General features: G+C 35.4%; 1 protein-coding gene across 3 annotated transcripts in view; it reads right to left on the reverse strand.

Moving 5' to 3' along the window:
* LOC121314420 (putative Polycomb group protein ASXL3) overlaps window positions 1-22,023 on the reverse strand; it is a 75,129-nt gene that overhangs the window by 16,826 nt on the left and 36,280 nt on the right. The window contains exons 3-8 of one of the 3 annotated variants that reach the window (XM_041247680.1): window positions 19,128-19,236; window positions 17,931-18,042; window positions 11,029-11,150; window positions 6,540-6,657; window positions 1,790-1,915; window positions 1,074-1,237 (exon numbers count right to left, since the gene is read on the reverse strand). In XM_041247680.1, the coding sequence (XP_041103614.1) occupies window positions 1,074-1,237; window positions 1,790-1,915; window positions 6,540-6,657; window positions 11,029-11,150; window positions 17,931-18,042; window positions 19,128-19,236 (751 nt within the window). The remainder of the gene's footprint in view (window positions 1-1,073; window positions 1,238-1,789; window positions 1,916-6,539; window positions 6,658-11,028; window positions 11,151-17,930; window positions 18,043-19,127; window positions 19,237-22,023) is intronic. The other 2 variants (XM_041247682.1, XM_041247683.1) reach the window with 2 other exon arrangements.

Raw genomic sequence — 22,023 nt, forward strand, 5'->3', positions numbered from 1 at the left:
ATGGATTATAACAGTTCTGCTTGTGATGCATCCACACTATATATTGACAGAACAGGTAGTTTATTTGCACTATGCGGGACCTTATGTTCCCCCATTGGTGCTTGAGTCCGGGAGCGCTCACAGAATCAACGCCTGTGCACCTCTTATCAGTGAATAAAGTCTGGATTTCAAACAAACTGATTATCGCTCACCTGTATTGTATTGGTATAAGAAAAGTGTGTTTTAAAAAAGTTATTTCAATTCCAATCACTTAAAATATGCTGATGATAATGTAAACAACATCAAGCTACTGATAGCGAGTCCCAAGCTTTAAACATGTTACTGTTTACAGATAAGAACTTTATTATGAATATATTGTTTTATCATGTTTTAAAGAACATACTATGATAGTGTTCATTATGGTAATTGTTTGTTTATTAGTTTTAAAATGTTTAACTTCGTTAGTACAACCGGCCCCCTTTGCTAATGACATCTTCAGACAGGGTTGTAACCCAGTATAAATCGACACATTTTTTTAAAATGACTTTACACTTACTTCAAAAGATGCAACACGTTTCAGTAAATTCAAACGATAAACTTTGCATCCCACGCAGAGGGAGAACACAAACAAAAAACGTAGGGTTGGCATTGCAGGGGAGATGAAAGGAGGTTTCAGTTCCGAGTGACTGTTTTCTAAGTGTTATTTGTGAATGTTTATTCAGCATTGCTACACCCTGTTAGAAAATTGACTTCCCTGATTTTTTTTAATGCAAGTCTGTGAATGTGAGAGTGTATGTGTGGATTTGTTTTAAATACTTGTCCAGAGGACTACTGAGACACAGACATCAACTTAGTCCTCATCAGATTTAATTCACCTCGGGCAAGCTGAGTTTTTAACCCTGAGAATGTTCCCCATGTTCAGCACTAACCCAATGATTCAGCGCTAACGCAATGGTTCAGCACCAACGCAATGGTTCAGCGCCAACGCAATGGTTCAGCGCCAACACAATGGTTCAGCGCTAACGCAGTGGTTCAGCGCTAACGCAATGGTTCAGCGCTAACGCAATGGTTCAGCACTAACACAATGCACTCACCTGCCTGTCCACCTCTGGCAGTAAAAGGAGGAGGTATTGTTGGAAATGCTGAGGTAAAGATGCAAATGTGTGTTTGTTGATCAAAGCTCGCAGGTTGGTATTCACCAGTATAGAGCCTGGAGTCTCAATGTCAATATCTTCAGCCTTGGTCCATTTTAAGTGCCCTGTAAAGAATTAGGGTAAAACAGTTGTACTTGCCTAAACTTGTCTACTTATACAGCCTAATACATTGTATGTGGGTGTGTGTGTGTGAACATTTGTATTTAACAATGTACAAATGAAGCAGGAACACACACTACGTGCATTAAATGCCACATCTACAAAATTAATAAAATAAACAGCTCATCACATATACATTATAGAAACAATGCTGAACAGCATGCTACGACAAAGAACTATTACAGCACTCATCCACTGGGTGACACTGTGTTAAGTTGCACTACCATTGGAATTAGACTTCATTTAGAATTATTTTGCACTTATTTTGCACTATTTTTAAGCCATATAAAAGGAGGTTAAACCATGGTAAACTGGATTTTTATAAAAGAAGAATAATGAACAACTTTATTATTGGCAGAGAGAGGATTCACACAGTGTGACTTGTGTGATACGCCTGATAATATACACTACAAATTACAATTGCATGTCAGTGTAGGGCAGTAGTGTCAGTATATTTTTGGAGGTGTGCAGATCACACAAGTCATTGTTCTGCTCACCCAAACCGGATTTCTTTAGTTTTTTTAGGTGTTGGCTAATTTGTTTGCCGGTTGGTGATCTCTGTCCTGGCTTTAATTCCTTGTCAGATCCTTCTCCATCACCAATTCCATTTTTAGATTCGATTCCTAGAAAAAATATATAACCTATATTTAAAAAAAAAAATGAACAGCTTTTTCATAGTTATATGCTGTAGTCTGTTAAGCCTTTTGGTAGATTTGCCCAAAGATCAGCCAGTCCTGTGATAAATCAGGCAACGAGAACTGAGAACTGGAACTGATAAATCGGTCTACTTTTTTTTGCCGAATCACAGACAATTGTTCAAAGAACAAGAATACCACCTCTTTGGTGTCATTTGTGAATTACTTTAAATATTAAAGCACAGCAAAGTTTAATAAAAACATAGTGAAAGCATGGCAAAGCATAGGTAAGCATCATAAATCACAGAAAGGTATGTTAAAACATTATTAAGAACATGGCAAATGCATAGTATAACAATGGAAAAAGAAAGGGAAAACTGCAAAATGACCTTCTTTGCTAAAACAGTGGAAGGGGAAAACCAAAACATCCCCTGCTCTGTTTTTTTTTTTTTTTTTTTTTTACCTCACATCAGACATAATCAAGTAGTTCTCATGCATGAAGTTTAAGATGAGAGCTACCTAGTAATTTACAACAGTTGTGATTAAGAGACATATATGGAATACACAGTTCTTTGAAGCCACCATGTAAAGGCTAAACATACAAGTTATGATCTAAGGGTCAGAAGCAATTAAATCAAATGACCTTAATGCCTTCGGTGCTAAAGCAGAAAGACATAATTTAAAAAGCCTGAGGTTAAGAAAAGGGAAAGATTTATGGTTGTACGTTTTTTTTTTTTTTTTTTCAGTAATAGACATTTTTGCCGAGGTCAACCAAACCATACTGTAAGATGAGGTGAATCTGAAACCCAAGATCAAAGTAAAGAAGTCACTACTACAGAGTAACATTAAATCAGAGGAACACAATCAGAGTAAGGAAGGTTCCTCAGTCAAAAAGCTAATCTTTTTGTAATATCAAGAGATTCGTTGGCACAGACAAGCCTGTCTGCACAGATTTATTTAATCGTCTCGGACTTAGAAAGCCCTGTCTACATGGCAGGTAACTATAAAAAGCCAAAGAGGTGTCAGTGAAAAGAGCCCTAATGGCCAGACAATTAAAATGTCATATCCCTATGCTGTTTTACAAAAATAGTTTACATATTTAAGAAAGCAGTTGCCTAATAAAAAATATGCAGAATACCACGATACCTTAAATCAGTTCCTTCTATTTTTGTTATGTCATAGCTGTGTAAAAAAGCCTACACTGGAAATAAACACATGAGTTATTAGTTCATATCAAGATTAATAAGAAAATCTATTTAATGGTTTTGAACAACTGTTGTATATGTAAACTTGGCTGTAGTTTGGACAGAGCAGGACAGATCCTTATATCTAATTGTAAGTGGTTTAGCTTATGGAATCAAATGAGCACAGTTATAAGCTTGCTTTCTAATTGGCTGACAGGGTATACGTAAATTGAAATCATGTATAGCAAATTGATCACACCCGTCAGTGGCTTGCTCACCTAACAATCCTAACAAATACTAAATGGCTTTAAACACTGCGCATAAAGAGTGATTTGCTTTATGATTATAATCCATACTTGGGATTGCCTTACTGTATTATTCCCTCAACTGCTCACTTTATTAAAGATCCCCTCAGTAATAATTTAAGTGTGCTTTCTGAATACCAGACAAATAAAAGCATTTTCTTCTTGTGGTCAAAGTCAATTAATCTTTAACATTGCCAGCAACTTTCCCACAATGCTGTTCAAATGCATTATTACTGTCCACATGGGAAAATAAACTGAGCATGTATTCCTTCATGTTTATCAAACATCCTTTAAAGCCTATTGTTAGGGAAGCTTATTGTTATTGTTAAAGTTATTTTTTGTTTTGTTTTGTTTTGTTTTTTAATTATTTTTTTCTTTCCAAAACTTTAAACTGCTGCTGCTGCTTCGAAGCTGTGTGACTGATCAGATTCTGACTAGGCAGGTAACAAGCTGGATACATTGGCTGTCAGATGCTGACGCATTTTACGATAAAACCTTTCAAAATCTTCTTCTTGGGAACCGGTGAAGCGATTGATCTGAAACTTGGCATATATCATCAGCACCCAAACCCACATCAAATTTGCGAAGCAGAACTTGCTGTGATAAATTTTAATGTCAAAATGGCTGCCACAAATCTTATCGAAACACGCCCCTAAGAACAAACTGCTGCTATTTGAACACTGTTTGACCAACAAACTCCAAACTTGGTAGTTATTGTCCCAGTAACAATGGGATACAAATATGTGAAAATGGTGATGTTTTATAAAACAAGATGGCCACCACTTATATGTTTACATTTGAAATTTAAACCTGCGTCAGTTGAAAACGATTTACTTGACTAACTCCAAACTTCACAAGCATCTTCCCTGATACTGTATCAATACTACTGACTTTTAAAAAATTGTGTTGACCGGAAACAAAAATGGCCATTTGACGCATCTTTTTAGAAACCTTTCGAAATATTCTTCTTGGGAACCGGTGAAGCGATTGATCTGACACTTGGCATATATCATCAGCATCCAAACCCGCATCAAGTTTGTGAAGCAGAAGTTTCTGCAATAAATTTTAATGTCGAAATGGCTGCCACAAACTTTAACGAAACACGCCCTTAACAGCAAACTGCTGCTATTTGAACACCGTTTGACCAACAAACTCCAAACTTGGTAGTTATTGTCCCAGTCCCAGTAACAATGGAATACAAATATGTCAAAATGATTGTTTTATAAAACAAGATGTACGTTTTCGTCCGAAATTTAAAACTGCCTCAGATGACAAACGATTTACTTGACTAACTCGAAACATCGTTCCGGTGACAGCGGAATACAAATATGTTAAAATGGTTATGTTTCGTGAAACAATATGGCTGCCACTTCTACATTTTCTTATATTTAAAACGGTTCACTTGAGACACTCCAAACTTGGAAACCATCGTGCCTGTGTCGGTAAAATTTACATTTTCAAAAATGGCATTTGTGCATTAAACAAGATGGCCGTCTGATGCATTTTTGGAAAAGACAACTTTCAAAATCATCTTCTGTGGAACTGTTGAAATTGCTTATTGAGAACTAAACACGCTTAGACGGGTACTGATACTGGGGCTTTGGAACCGTAAAACTGCCTGGCAGTCCTAGTCATAATTATTTTCTTGAATGGTTTACCACAATACAGTTTTTAATTAAATTATTTAAGAGTTAACTTGTTAATTATTAGTACGTTCCTATTTTATTTTAGACTTACAATTATTTTCCTTTCTACTTAAAATAACAACACAGTTTAATCTATTAGTTAAAGAGAAAGTAACAGGGTTCCAAAAAATATAGCGTTACATGTCCCCATGTGTTGCTGCAACTGTTGAAATAACGTACCTGTAATTTTTATTTTTCATTGTTAACATATTGACAAGTTTTTACACTAACTTTAAAGTCTCTTTTCAAAATGTCTGCTGTAGTGCACTGATAGTGTAAGGATTATTGCCCACATCATACAGTAACACAGTAATAACGATCCATGAACTGAACAGAAAAATTACAGGTACGATATTTAAACAGTTGTAGCAACACGTAGGGACGTATAACGCTATATTTTTCAGCCGTGTACTTGCTCTTTAAAATCTGCAGTTTTATTTATTTACCCTTTTTTATTCATAATCTTATATAAATAGGGTATTTCACTTGAAATGCAACATATTCCTTGTTAAATATTGTTAAATATTAAAAATTAAACTTTTAAATTAATAGCCACAAACTACAATCTAAAACTCAGTAAACACAGCAAATTAATTCCCAAATAAAAATTTGCATACAGGTAGGGCTTCTCCAAATAAAGACCAGTATTAATATTTACAGAAGTCGACACGGTGCCACACCAGTCCCGCATATCTTTTCCTACTTGCTTATTTATTAACCCCTTAACACTAATACCATTTATCATGTATTCTGTGTTGTATCTGTCAGATGGAGTCCTATGTTTATTTTTACAAAAGACATTCTTTCAGGTTGCATAAGAAAAATGTATTGCAGATAATATTTAGATCTGCTGCAAAATGTTTGCGAGCGGTGAGCTGAGGATACATATCATAATTGGGCATACTAAATTGGGGAGAAAACCGGGGTAAAAAATTGCCGACGACTAAATTTATATATATTAAAAAAAAAAAAAAAAAAAAAAAACTCTGAGCAGGAGGGATGGAAATAAGATGCCCGTTGCATATCAGTTTGATCCATTCCTGGTTTTACCATGAGTTTAATAAGATATGTCTGTGCTTGTTACCTATAAACTGGGTCTAATCAAGCTCAGATTAAAACCTTGAATAGGTGAAACTGCAATACGAGTCTTATTTCCTTTCCTTTCCAGAAGCCACACTGGATGGCCAAGGTCAAGTGTTACCTAAAACAAGCTACAAGTTAGTGTTACAAATAGTCCCAGATATACCAAATGAATCTGCAGTGCTTGTAAAATATCTGCAGTAAAATATAAAAAAATATATATATATATATATATATATATATATATATATATATATATATATATATATATATATATATATATATATATATATATAGAAACACAGTATGAAGAAAAATGCAAGCACCACACTGGGAATTATTAATGTGGCCTATTTACCTGATGGAGAATCCGGCTGCTCATCAGAAACCTTTAGAGGCGTTAATACAACTCGAGGCACAGCCTTGTTCACCATCATCGAGACGCCGTTTCTTCTTTTGTGCTGTTGCCGCAAAGCCTGCAAGTCAAAACAATAAAAAGTATATTGACTAGACATTTTGCTGAAGGGTCCTTTCTTTTCCTTTTTTTTTTTCTTTTTTAATTTAGTAGTCGGCAATAGTTTTAAAATGTTTTTATAATTTTCTCCCAATTTAGAATAGCCAATTAGCAAAGATGAACATACGCTATCCTTTGAAGCATGTGCCATCACCCGACTGCTTCTTTTCACACTGCAGACCCACCATGCAGCCACCTCAGAGTTAGCGTCGGAGGACATTGCAGCTCTGGGCAGCTACAGGCAAGCCCGCAGGCACCTGGCCAGAATACAGGGGTCGCTGTTGCACGGTGAGCTGAGTACACCCTGGCTGTCCACGGTCGGCAGTGGAATAGCCTGGACTTGAACTGGCGACGCACAGGCTGTAGGGCACAACCTGCACTCCACGCAGAGCGCCTTTACAGGATGCGCCAATCGGAAGCCCTCTTGCTAGGCCTTTCTATTTCAACCGTAAGGCATTATGGTATTGAGTATGTTTTGTTTCTTCTAAAACTACACATTGTAGGTCATTCATGCTATGTTCATTTTTTTACTTTTTTATTTCTATTTGAAAGGTGATTCTGTATTATTTTATATAATGTTATACAGTACAAAATGGTGTTATAGAACTGTGGTATCTGCTGCACCAGGGATATATTATGATGTATAGACAAGTGTCTCAATAGCTCAGAGACCACAAAGGCATTCTTTAAGATATGTACAGCATGCTTTAGCGTTCTGCCCCCTTGCATCTGCCAACTAAGTGTCCAAATTTATGGATTAAAAACATCATAAAAAACAGTCCTTGTTTATCATTGTTATACAAGCTTCACCCTTAAAGGCCAAGCAAACAGTCTAGGTAAAAGGCATGTATCAAAAGGAAAGGAACTCTGTATAGTATGAAAAAGACTATATTGATTACTCAGTTTGAGATTTCAGGTCCATATTCTCAAAACATTAACTCATTGGCTATTTAAAGAACATGTTTTTCTCATTATGTTTTTGTGAAACAAATACAGGTTTGATATTCATGAAACTTTAACAGCCCATAATAGTATCACACAGAACTAATTCCTAAAATAACTCAGGGGTTAAAGCTTTGTGAATAGGAACCATTCTATGTTCTCTGTCGGTCTAATACAGAAAAATTAAGTTTAAAAGCTAAACATAATTGAGCTTTATTGTGTCAAGCAACTGGATGCTAAATTTAGCTATGGGAATTTTTATCACTAGCTTATATTCTGCAGCACATTTACATAAAAACTGAAAAGGTCACTGATTTATGTCAGTTTTGTATCTTTAATGAACAGAGTCTCTTTACAAAACTGTGGCTGTCCAGAAGCCCTGTGGCTGCAAATAGTGCGTGTATGGAGATGTAAGGCTGGCAGGGATGAGGTTAAATCTGTCCCTGCCAGCAATCACAGGTGTGGCCATTCCCCAATTAGGTAATTGGGGATTGTCCACCTGCATACAAGCACAGAGAAATCCTTTGTTTCGCCATCTGTTGCAGGATAGTGTCAAGAATGAGACTCAGTCAGAAAAAGCTGCAGTTTAAGAGCTTTTGGGCACTTTTATTAAAGAAATAAACAAGGCACAGGGGCCAAAATAAAATATTTAAATATAACAATACTGCATATAAACACTGAGGTCAGGCTGGGCATTCACCATTACTGACCAATTCAGAATATCCACAGCACAGTTAAGTCCGCTGTACACAACCAGACTCGAGTCGTCCCGACTCATCTTATTTGAGTTTCCACAGATTCTGCAATTGAGATTTTCCAGACTCGGTGTTGCACACGGCTAAGCCTGAATTAGACTGACCACAAATAGATCCTGGTGATTACTATGTATGCAAATTTAATTAATACTGCCCTGTACACATTTTATTAATAACTTAGCCCAACATAGCAACCCTCACATTGCATGCTGATTAGATGGCGGAGACAGCGCTGCGAGGCAACCAAAAGAAGCGCTTAGCCTATTAATTCAGCTATTGACCATTTATACCGTGCAAATGCTTCAGCCAGTGTTTGACTTTTTGTATAGTTTGTCTACTACACTGTGGTAAATAAAATCCAACCAGCCGATTTTTATTTGACTTTGGCGGTTTTTTTCTCAGCGTGTGGATCTAGAGGCTTGTGATTTGTGACCTACTGGAGATCGACGCACCGGTTACTTATGTTTTAGAGCAGTAAGAAAATCTGGGCTGCCAGTAGATTGACAATAAAAAGGTACATTGATAATTTACCTTTGATTAGTAAACCCCTAAAAAAACTATTCAAGTGTGCACATATTTAGTATTTTTGAATTGGGGACACTGAATGCAATTCAAGACTAATGTATTTTTACATGTGGAACTAAAGCTGTCAATATTCCGCCATCTTGTATGACAAGTCACATGACAAGCCACGTCACTTAAACTTGCTTCACCACTGGTTGACACTCTTATGACTAATCGGACTGTGTACGGATAGTTTAGATGAGATGAGTCGGGACGGCTTGAGTCGGGCTATGTGCGTCAGGCTTTACACTCAACACAATCCTCTCAAACACCTTTCCCAAACAAAGGATTTCTCCTTGCTTGTATGCAGATGGACACTCCCCAGTTAGCAACAATTACCTAATTGAGGAATGGCCACACCTGTGATTGCTGGTAGGGACAGATTTAACCCCATCCCTGCCAACCTTACATTCCCACACACACACTATTTACAGCCGCTGGGCTTCTGCCTTGCCACAATAACATTGTTTTGCTGAGACTTGAATCGTCACTGTTACTATATAAATATGGATCAGCACATAAGACAACAAGTATAAAGCTTTTCCGATTTGGTACAGCATAGCAGAAAATGTTCTTGCTAATTAAAAAATATCAACTTGCTTGGTGCTCTCTAGTGAACATGCTAATAACTTTGAATATTATGAACTGTATTTCAGTGTTAAATGTTCAGCAATTACAAGTTTGTAGCAACGGCTACTATATGTAATATCAGCAATATAGCACTTCAAGGCTATTCAAATAAGCCTCACACAGAAAACTCTAAACACATTATTTGTTATTTAATATTTCTCAGGCTTCCCTAACACAGCTCCTTATGTAAATTCAAATCCAAACATGGAAAGTGGAAACCTTGGGGAGTTCAGCTTAGCTTAGCTCTGCCCCAGTGGGAATATGAAGCAGGAACCACAAGAAATAAAATGAGTATCCATTAGTGATTATTCCAACTGAAGAGCAAAATAAATATAATGTACATCTACAAGCACAAAGTAGATACACTTTAAAACAGAAATCACTGGGTGATCAGTAAAATGTGTCGTATTAATATTCAAATACACTACAGTCATAAACCTGACATTTTAGTTTAATATTTAAATAAGCTGAGTTTTATTTTCGTAATAATATATAAGGGAACTGTATCACCACCCTAAAACTCATATAGTTAACAGTTTATCCATAACTTTATATAGTCAACTATAAGACTTAGGACCCAATAAAAAATCTGAAAACATATACTGGTAATATAAAATAAATAAATACACCTCTTACTTCATAATTACTTAAAAGTAATTTATTTTTTTTGACCAACACATGACGGGAGTGCAGATGTAAAAGCTCAGGTCAAAGCATGGTACCAAAATCACTTCAAGGCTGATTGCGTCCACTTGTGGAAAGTAATATATTTTACTGCTGAAATTACTTAAATAAAAATCTGTCTTTAGGGCCAAAATCATGTATTCCTGTTCCAATTAAGACACCAAAAATATAAACTACTATATTAGACCCGATACAATATCTAATGCTTACTTATGAAAAAGGCACCTTAATATGTTGGCCTATGCTGGATTTGCAACAAGCAAATATTCTGACTAATAAATTAGATTTGTTCCAAGCAAATCCCAAGAAGCCAGGATGGAAAGAGAAATTCACAGTTTGTATTGACATTTACATCACTAGCAAGCAACCCACATTGACACATTTTCACAACCTACACACCAATCAGCCCAACAAAGCGTCAAGCAGATGGGTTCCTAATTAAATTGGTTTCAAGAGCTTTTCTGCTAGAAATCATGTACACAAAATCAGTTAAAAAATAAAATAATTCCTATATGTAATTCATATCATGAAGGTATAAGGTATTAATTTAATTATAGTCACACCCTGAATTGTTCTAATATGTGATGTAATTTATGTTGAAAAACTATAGTTCGGCTTAAAAAATAAATGACAAACCCCAATTGTAATTTTTCTCCACTTAAAAAAATAAAATAAAATACTTGCAGGGATTTTTTGTTCCAACTAGGGGTGCTGTTGTATAAGAAAAGGGTGAGCTAATTCTCTGCCTGTTGTCCTACCTGTTTAAGAGCCTTTTTGGTATGTTGCTGAGTGGAAGACACAGACTTGTTCTGCACAGCTGCTGCATTGGGGTTTGTATCGTGTTCGGAAGACAGTTCTTCAGGTAGCTTTGTAGGGCAAACTTAAAAAAAAAAAAAAAAAAAAAAAAAAAAAGAAGAAATATTATATATTCATTTTCATTTAACCAGTGCCTCCTTGTCTACTGGACTCAGGTAGTTATGGTGTTAAGCTTGTTTCTTTATGACGTTTTGATTTGCTAATGGCAAGCCAAATAAAATATCTGTAAAAATCCCTGCCAAACGGTTTTTAGCACTGGTTTAAAGACCAAGATTTCAGTTCTAATTTTTTTATACGACAAGAGAATTTATATATATATATATATATATATATATATATATATATATATATATATATATATATATATATATATATATATATATATATTTTTTTTTTTTTTTTTTTAAATTTTATTTCCCTCTCTTTTTTCAGTTTTTACGATTCCTGTCGTGAAAGAGATGAATCCCAAACGTATGCAGAAGGAGTGTTTTCTGGAGAGCTACTCAAAAGAAAATCTCAATATCCTGATTTGGTTAAATACTTAGAGCAAGAAACCAAATGCATTTTTGCTGGTAGCCAGATGTACCTGTGGCATAATTATTTGAAAATATATTACTGATAATGTAGTCATTCATATAATGTACACCACTTTCTAGACTGTATCCTAAATATCTTAAGTATTGATTTGTGTTCTATCATAAAAATTAAAAATTAATAAAGACATTTAACACAATCTTACCAGAGATGAAATTCTACCAGTAGTCACCGGTACTCAGTACCGGAACTTACTTTGATGCTGGTACTGGGTCTTATTTTATTGAACACGCATGCATTATATCCACTCTTACTCCATTCACTAGCGTTCCGTTAGAAAGCAGTCTCGTCACAAACGAAACAATCATTAAAATGTTTCTCGAAATTAACCAATGGCAATGGATGCCCTATTTACCTTAGTTCTTGGCAAAAAAAACATGACAAGTTATTTGGCAGCTTTGGTGCCAATCATTATTAAATCAAACAGTCAATCTCATCCGCCTATGGATTTATATGACTGGTCAATAAAAATAATATGCCGGTACCGTCCACTAATATAGACTACTAATTGAAGGAATGGAAAGTAAAATATGGTTGTTCATAGAATGAATGACATCTGAAGCAAGTTTACTGTTTTGAAATATATAATTTAATCTCCTCATGAATTATTTTTTTCTTTTAAACCTTCAAAACAATGAATATGACCAAATTTGTAAAATATAGCCATTTTCTGGGGCATGTGAAATAACATTAATTTAAAAGTAAAGTATGTACAACAATACATTCTGGCAACTGCTCTACAGATAAAAATAACAGATAATTATTTTCTTAATGTACATGATGAATTGAAAAATGAGTTTTTTAAATTTACCCCCATGAAGATAAAATTCAAGTCATGCATGTGTCCACGCTACCTACATAACGTTTGTTTTGTTAAATTAAACCCTTCATAAATCCAGTTGGTTAAGGATTCAGAAGTTGATTGCTCATTCCGCGAGACAGAGAGAGAGAGAGAGAGAGAGAGAGAGAGAGAGAGAGAGAGAGAGAGAGAGAGAGAGAGAGAGGCAGGCAGTTTTAGTAATTTATTATAAGATAAAAGTCTAGCTGGAAGTTTTTCTTTAAGAATGTGTAATATTTTTAAAATTATGAGCAGCTGTTAAACAGCAACAGTAATCAGTATTGTTGATCTTAAATGTTAATTTTTAAAAAACATGTTAGTTTGTATATCTGAAAGTATTCTATTACGGTCAATCTTTATTACGCTTGTCTAACTGAATGTACAGTATGTGTAACACTGATGTAATTCCATCACATTTCCTCTTGTTCAGCTTTGAGAAGCCCTTTCTTCAAAAGCTATTTTTTTCTCGAATAGTTCATGGTAATTACTCTAGACAGAAACACAACAGAGAAGCACACAGAATATTTAATTGTACAGTATTCACTCTGTATAGGAACACTTCACCTAAGAGAACACCCATGTGGTGAAACTGATTTTCCCATTTTAAAAGCTCTGCCTAAAGAAATAGGAATTTTCCTTAAAAGAACACTTTTTTTGGCACTGCTAGTGATTAGTTCACAACTGATACAGCACTGTTTTGTAACCTGTTAACTCATCATCATCATCAAACTTACATTCAAATGGATTATTCAGTCTTTTAAAATGTGACTTGTCATCTCGAGAGTATCTTGAGGCACACTGATTAATTTATTCAATCCTTCCAGAACCGATGTCATATCATTTCCGATTTCCACAAGTGCACCTCTTCGTTACAAAATGGCATGTAAACAAATGGCGAAACGCGGTGCAGTTTCTCTTGCTACAAAAAGCTGGAAATCGTTTGAGCTCCTGAAAAAAACCCGTTGTTCTTCTGGTGAAGAACTACGGCACAATGGGCTGTAGGATGTCTCTCAAAGTCCATATCCTTGATGCTCATCTTGATAAATTCAAGGAGAATATGGAAGCGTACTCGGAGGAGCAAGGCGAGCGCTTCCACCAGGATATACTGGACTTTGAACGCCGCTACCAAGGACAGTATAACGAGAACATGATGGGAGATTACATTTGGGGGCTGATTCGTGAAAGTGATTTACAGTATAATCGTAAATCTCGAAAAACTACTCACTTCTAAATCTTTTGTAGTCATTTTTGTATTACTTTAGTATAAATACATGTTAATTTGGATTCACATGTTGTTTTTTTTCTGACTTTATGTGAACGAAAAGACACCAATTTGCCAGTTTTCTCATTGGAAATAGGTAAATTTCAAAATATCACTGTCCTGGTCACAAAAGCAAAGTTTGTGGGGAATAATAGCCATCTTCTATACTTCTGAGGCATAAGCAATTAGGAAATAACACCTTCTACCCAGGAACAAAAATTGTGTTACATAGTGTAATTATCCTAGAGCTGCTGCTGCTGTGTGTAGGGGGGCTGTGTTAATTTAGTTTAACAGTTAGTTTGTTAATGTTAGTTTGTCTGTTACTTTATTATTATAGTTTATTAACATACACTTGCCTATTGCTTGTCTCTTATTCTGCTCATTTCATATGTTGATGCACGTGCATCATGACAAGTAATAAATATTTATTTATTTAATTATTTATTTATTTATTTAATGATTCATATTGTGTCTGGTGCTCAACTCCGTCTTAAAGAACACTTTGGCTAAGCAGTGTTGTAATCAAGTAACAACAAATAGTTCTGACATTTCGAGACAGTTCGATTTAATTAGAGTCTTTTTACAGGTGATTAACAATCTAAAAGTAAAAAGAAAATAAATACAAAATTGAGATGCACAATAATCTGGTCATACTTGCCCACTGATGTTCACCATTAAAGGGCCACGGTTTCTGCTTTGTGTTTTGTCTCTTTTACCTGTGCTCAGTTGGGTTGGATGTACAGTAATAGATACCACAAAACAAAAGAATGCATTTAACCATTTATTTACAATTTTACTGATGGCAGTCTTTTTCTCGTTAGTGAAACTCCCTGAGCTTTTTTTCAGATACCTTAACCATATGAAAGAAAATTTAATTTGATATTTGATATAGACATCTTGCTTCTAGGCCTTAAAACATAGCAGTTACAAAGGAAAGCAGTCCAAGTAATGCAGCTGAGGTGAAATCAGAGTTTTAAAACCATTGCATACTCGCACATATATGCTCCAGTCCAAAATCAATAAACTCAACCTAATTTGCTTAATATTACAGAAAGAAATGTGTCTTGAAAGACTAAGAGTTAAGCACAGTAATGCATGTTACAAAATAAGTAATTTCCGTAATTCACTAATACATTTAAAAAAATAACGAAAATATTTCACACAGAGCACATCACACCATAATCCCTTTAACCACCTATATTACGAACACTTTTTTAAACCAGTGTAATAATTGATCTGTTCACCCACTATGACAAAATCCACAAACCACTTCTTAAAAATTAATTGAAAACAATCCAGTTCCATCCTCAAATTCCTTTCGTCTGGCAATGTTGACTGTGCCTAGTCCCAAAATCATGCTGCTGTGGTCTGGTCTGCCCCTTTTTGTTTTTAATAATTTATTCTTTAAAAAAGCAAAAAAAAATAATCAAACCAACTCTAAAACATTTATCCAACATGCAAATTCTGATGTATTAAATTAATCAAACACGTCTAGTGCTGATTAACTCAATTCGGGAATTCTGGAAAACAAAGATGACCGTGCAACAGCCTCATTAATCATTTGTACCGTGTGCTTCCATGCCAGTGGTTGTAGAAGGCTATGGGAATGGAAAAAAATAAATATAATTATTAAAGCTCCAGAGGGTTGTTCTGTGTGTTCATTTCTTGGACAGTGCATTAATACTTAATTTTGTGTGTAAAACATTTTTTTTTTTTTAAGTTTATAAGCTTGTACATGAGTTTTGATTCGCAAGTGGCAGTTTAGATTTTAAAAACAACTAACAATTTTGAAAAATGTATCTTTTTTGCCAATTCTTTTTTAACCATAGTATAACTTTAGATCAATATACATTAAACCAGACCACAAACACTAAACCCCTGTTTTAATACCGCATTTAAGTTTTAAGCATATTTTAATATAAATTTATTGAACCACCAAATAAGTAATTTCTTATAGGTACTTGGGAAGAAATAATAAAAAAAAGACAAAAAATGACTTCAGTTATTTTAGACATAGTTTATTTTAGTTTGTCATTTCTCTGTGCTGGCAGGATACTGACTGCTTATTTCTCTCCCTGTCTACTCCATAGTTTTTGCGAACTCGACGACCGCAGGTACTCTAGATTAACCTTCCATGCTGCTGACGCTTTTCTCTCTGTCTCTATGTCGTCATGTGTTCCTCTCACTCATAAAGAGGCAGGGCTTGTACGCATCACAAGGGCTGGGGCTATTGAAAATGAAACTGGAAACTGATCATATAATTTATTTTATCATAAAGACTATGACTCAAATCGAGTGGAGGCTTTTCAGCCAGGACTCGAGTCGAGCCAAGTTGTTTGAGCAGGGACTTGAGTCGAATCTTCTGAGCAAGGACTCGAGTCGAGTCAAGTTGCTTCAGCAGGGACTCGAGTCGAATCTTTTGAGCAGGGACTCGAGTCGAGTCGAGTCTTTTGAGCCGGTACTTGAGTCGAGTCGAGTCTTTTCTTGCAGGGACTCGAGTTGAGTCATTTGATGACAATGACTCAAGTTGAGTTGTCACCGAAAATTGTTACACCTCTACGGCTAAGAGAACACTTTGTTTGCTTTCTGAGGAGCCTTCGCCGGAGACTACTGTAGTAAAAGTGTAAAAAAAAAAAAAAAAAAAAAACAGAGACCTATGTTCTAATTTATTAGAGTAATGCCTGTTACATTAAAACATAGAGAGGTATTTCAGCCCTTACTGTGCATTATTTGACTAGACCTTTTTGTATCTTTATTTTTTTTATAGCAGTGTTTTTTTTTTGTTATACACATTGTTTTTTTATAACAGCATCCCTTTTTTTTTTAGAATATCTTGAAACAAAACTCCCTCTTTACAACAGTTACTGCAAAGTGTAAGATTTATTAATACTTGTCATTTAAGGTGTAACTCAAGTGTTATATTACAGTACATGACTGAGCGATACATGTAGCGTGTACAAGTCTTTGAGTATTTTCAGCTTCTTTGTTTATGGTAAATTGGTTATTTTTTATCAGTTATTTTTTTAATGCTCTTTTTTGTTGAGAACTTCACCCCTGATTGTAACACATATCCTTTATCCTCACACGGTATTCCTAACACAATTTAAGTCGAGACAGAACCAATATACATGGGAACACCCCCAGAAAGAAAATACAATATAAATAAATATGGTGCTTCTTTTTTTACCCTGTTACTGTTGAACTCTTACTAACATACATTTTAAAAGCCAACAGTTAATAACCTTTTTGAACCAGTGTGAGGTTCTACCACACCTGCATTGGCCAATTTCCTTCTTCCTTTGGCCCGCCCCAAAAATATGTACTGTCTGGATGCTATTATAGTGGACTCTGAATTAGGTGAAGCATGAGTTTGATGCCTAGAACAATCCATAATTGAAATCCATACACTGGGGCATAATGTGTGCCAGTACCAGGAATCACTCTATATATCTTACAGGCTTCTTCATCTCTTCTCTCAATTAAAAGGGAGTTACCCATTGTGTTGGCCAATTGGAAATCAGCATGCTATTCAGACTAATGTCCCAATACATCCCAGAAGCTCAGCAAAAACAATAACCAAAAACAGGACTGTATTTTTGTTTTGTACTTACCCGTCGCTAGATTGATGGCAGACTTCTTAAACTCTACCGGTACACATGTGACCTTTTAAAACCCTCACACCAGAATAATTTGAATTGCTCTGCAATAACAATTCACGTCTCAAAAATGTAATTCCAACTGTACCTCAGACAAGGCAACAATCAATAGATCCACTAAATCATTGAAGGGCTCATAAGTTCTTCAGGTAATGCAATAAATAAAATAAAAAAATCAGACTTAACGAGATAGACAGACAGGAGGGGACTTGCCTTCCTTTAGAATGTTCACTATAGAACAGATATTGTCGGTAAGGCATACATAACAAATAATATTGTTTCCACATGCTGTTAAATCAATTTACTTAAGACCACAATCGCTGTGGATTAGTGTATTTATGCTCATGTTTATTTATTACTGGCACCTCAGAGAATCTGGTAAAATGAAAACTGAATAATATGCGACAGGATATTGTAATCGTGTTACTGTAGTTAAATACATTTGTATTCTTTAAATGTTCCAACTCAAATCAATAAAAGCATGCTTTAACTTACCACCATTTTCATCACTAGTGCTGTTGTTGCTTTCCGTCATTTCAATACCTTCTATGTCAGTTTCACACACAGACTCAGTTGCCCCATCAGCAAGGCTTGGTGTTCCTTCCTTCTATTGAGAACACAATTAAATCAGGCTAAATAAATTCAAAATTGTCTGAATTACATTTCACAAACACACACACACACACACACACACACACACACAGTTAAAAAAAACCTAATCACTGTTGTCTTCTTTGTGCCTAAGAACGTGAGGCACAGATGCTGTTTTTTTTTTTTTTTCTGCCTGGAATTGTAACATACTTCCTTCCACTCTCGGCAGCAGACTTGCCTTGCAGCTTAAATTCCTTCCAGCCCGTTCAGTGTTCAGACTGCTACAGAAACCTAAATCCTTTAATGTTGCCTGTGTCTGCTTCCTGAATCTTGACCGATACAACAACCTAGAGCTCACAAACCATGGGAATGATTGGAGCAATCTGGAGTCAGGCCAACCCTGCTTTTAAAGCATCCAATACTATAATTTCTTCTTTTACTTTTGAATATTTCATATCTTAAAAATCCATCTAAATTCAAGTATTCCAAGGTCTGCAGCAGATTTATTTATTTTAATTTTTTTAATGCAATTAGTCTTCAATGTATGAAAATAATATCATGCATTGTTGAAAGAGGGTTAGCATGCCGATTATCTGTAGCAAGGTGAATTAAAAAAAAAAAAAAAAAAAAAAAGATTGAATTCTTGTTAAAATATAGTTTCTGAGTACTGCATATAATGGCTACAAATACAACAGCAGATGCATGATTTCCTTAACATTGTATATATATTAAAAACAATTATAATAGAGAATTTTACAGTTAATCATTTTCAAACAAAAAACAAAACATCTTGTCTTTTTCCTGCAGTGTACACATGTCACTGTACAGTACAGTATTTGTCCAGCCTTAACAGTCTCCTGCTGTATCATTTAAAAAATAGAACAGATGCTAAATGGTTGTAACTAAACCAGCTTACTCCTTAAGCTTTTTGGTATCCTTTTTATTTTAAATGGTGCAGCAATGCACATTTGTTGACTGACGTTGTGGGCAGACAAATACAAACTTCCATTTGGTAAACTAACACAAAAGAGTGTCACTTTTTAGTAACACATACTCCTACAAACAGCAAAAGCACGAGAGAACTTCTCAGACAGTACTTACTTTCAGGGAATAAAGTCCAGATTTTCCAGGGATTTTAAAGAATGTTCCATCACCAATGCGTGTGTTAGTATGAAGCATGGCATTCAGGCAAGCCAAAGGAGAGGTGCCACTAGCATTGGAGAAATTAAATAGATTGAGTGCTCTGAGCAATAATAGCATGGACTTTCTTCTTCCAACCCTGAAAACATCTACATTACAATAACAGACTGGTAACACTAAGTTTAATCATATGCATCTGCCACATGGGCTTCAGGCAAAAAAAAAATGAAACTGAAGATCAAAGACATAATTATACATTTCTGTATACCAAACAAGCACTTTATTGTATATGGGTTTGTGTCAAAATTGATTATTTTTTGCAAAGTAGATTTGTAGAAGCAAGACATGTTATGATTCTGTTTAAATTATGTAGCAGACTATGTCTGACACACATGAATGATCAAAAAAGTGCTAAGTTCAAGAGCATCTGTATCCAATACGATGAAAGGCAACAAAAGAAACAAATCCTATGAGAAGAACTGACAACTGACTGAACAAAATGCACCAAATGCTCAAAAGTTACTTACCTACAATAAGGCAAGCGATTATTTTTTTTTAATTGCAAAAAGTATATATTGACATACAAAGTGCATATTTATTTGGTTCTTAAAGGAAAGGAATATACGCCCCCCACCATTTCAATTCTCCTTGATCCCTCGAAATATACAGGTCACTGATCTGAAACCTGTTTTAAACACATAGGGCCTCATTCACTAAACAGCGGTAACGTGTTTTGCACGCAGTAAGCCCCTTTACTGTGTGCTTTATACACCTGCTGTATTCACTAACCAGTGGTAGGAAACCTAACGCGTGGAAAAAGTACCGCGTTCAAATCATTTAAATATAATGAATAAAGTTAATGTGTGGAAATGTATGCAAATAATGTCACAAAATATTGCGTGGGAGGTATTTGATATGCAAACCATATTCACTTAAGGGCGCCAACTTCACCTGGTGCCCCAGCGTGTGTTAAAAGTATCACTGATTGAAACCAGGCGGTGTCACAGAACCAGCAGAAGAGCTGCACAGAAAAAAGATGAGTCAGGGAGAGTATTTTGGACCAGGCAGACGTTACTAGTGCTGTATGAGGAGGAGGTAATAACTAGATACAGATGAGCACAGAGATCATACTAGCCTTATATGTAGGGCCCTGGAAAATTCATGATATCACAAATTTCACAGAAATCGTGTATTTGACTGCCTACCATGAAAAATATGCATTTTATGTTCCTTACAATATTTTACATTACTCTTCACTTCCCCTGTTAATCTTATACTTTTATCAAGCAGAAGCAGCACTACAGTAGCGTTAAGCGGTCCGGCGTCAATGCTGTGCAATTGGTTACTACGGCAATGGGGGTCAAACAAATAACGGATTCGTGATTGGTGAAGTCATCATACTGCCCAATGACGTAACATGTGAGCCAGAGGCGGGAAGATTAAAATGGTTGTTTAGATAGTGTTGATTTATTAGCTTGCAGTGCATGATTAACATTAAAAATGTAAACAGGTGACAAATCAAAGAAAGCTAAATTCATTTTAACAGAAGATCGCGTTCAGAGCTACGAAAAGGGGGGCGTTGCATGCAGATGGTGGGATTCTGTTTTTCTCAACTTGTAATGTGTCTTTGGATCATTTAAGAAAAGGTACTATTGACAAGCATCTTGACAGTGCAGTGCACAAAAACAAGAAAATCAAACTTGAAGTTCAGGCTAAACAATTACCAAACACAGGTCACAATGACAGGACTGTTTAAAAAGAGCACAGAAAGTGGAGAAACACGTAATGTCAACCCATTTGAATTAGTGGAAGCCTTTGTGCAGTAAACATACCGATACAACAACTGATCAATGAAATATTACAAAGTTTTAAATGAAAAAAATCCCGAAGTGTGGAACAGTACCTAACAGTGACACACTCAAACGAGTATCTCCCTAAAGAGTATGCAGGACAGAATATGTAAATGGAAAAATGAATGATTGTAAGTCTGTTTACGTGTATGCGATGAGGACACTGATGATCAAGCCAACTGTGTTTTGTACATTCTTTTCGTCCCACAGAGCTTTACAGCTGCTAATTCTGAGGAGCTTACTGCTTACTTAGTAGATACACTGCATCATTAGGGTGCTTGTGGAGAATGGCATTGATTTCAATTGTGTGTCTGCCCTTGTAATAATAGACAGTGTAACAGAGGGAGAAACACTAGTTGTTTACGTCTATGCTCAGTCGTATACAATGTTTTTTTAGGTTGATAGGCTCCAGTGGCATATATGATGTTATATCATTTTTTCTAATAAATTTGACAGTATCTGTAGTTATTTCTTTTTTATATAGAAAAACACAAAAGCTTTGGTTTTGTCATTTCAGGTTTGCAGTTAACATTTCTCTGGTGTTTAATATTTTGGTAAAAAGGCAGCAAAAAAGGCTATGGGAATTATACAGTCATTCTAATTAATGTGTCAACACACGTTTTAAAGGTTTATAAAACTCGAAAATGTTGCTGACTATGTCATTCAAGGTTTGTTTTTAAAAAAATCAATTTTGACTGCTTGTTACTTTTTTTTTTTTGCAGCCAACACAGATCATTAAAAGACTCTTGTTTCCAGCAAAATTGTTTCATTTTTAAAGACCGTTTCAATAGCGACTCGAGTTCCAATGTTACAGTGTACTCGTACACCCTCAGGCAGTCCGGGATATATGAAGATTACGATGCAGGTGTATATGCAACACTTTCGGCTATGCTAATATATTGACATAGTCACCATGTACTTGTGATATTTAAGTAGGCTATGCTTAAAATTGCTTTAAAACTGTAAATGTCCAATAAATTAATGTACAGAGTGCAAGTTGAGGTGCT

The sequence above is a fragment of the Polyodon spathula genome, chromosome 4, assembly GCF_017654505.1.
Source record: "Polyodon spathula isolate WHYD16114869_AA chromosome 4, ASM1765450v1, whole genome shotgun sequence".
Lineage (NCBI taxonomy): Eukaryota > Metazoa > Chordata > Actinopteri > Acipenseriformes > Polyodontidae > Polyodon > Polyodon spathula.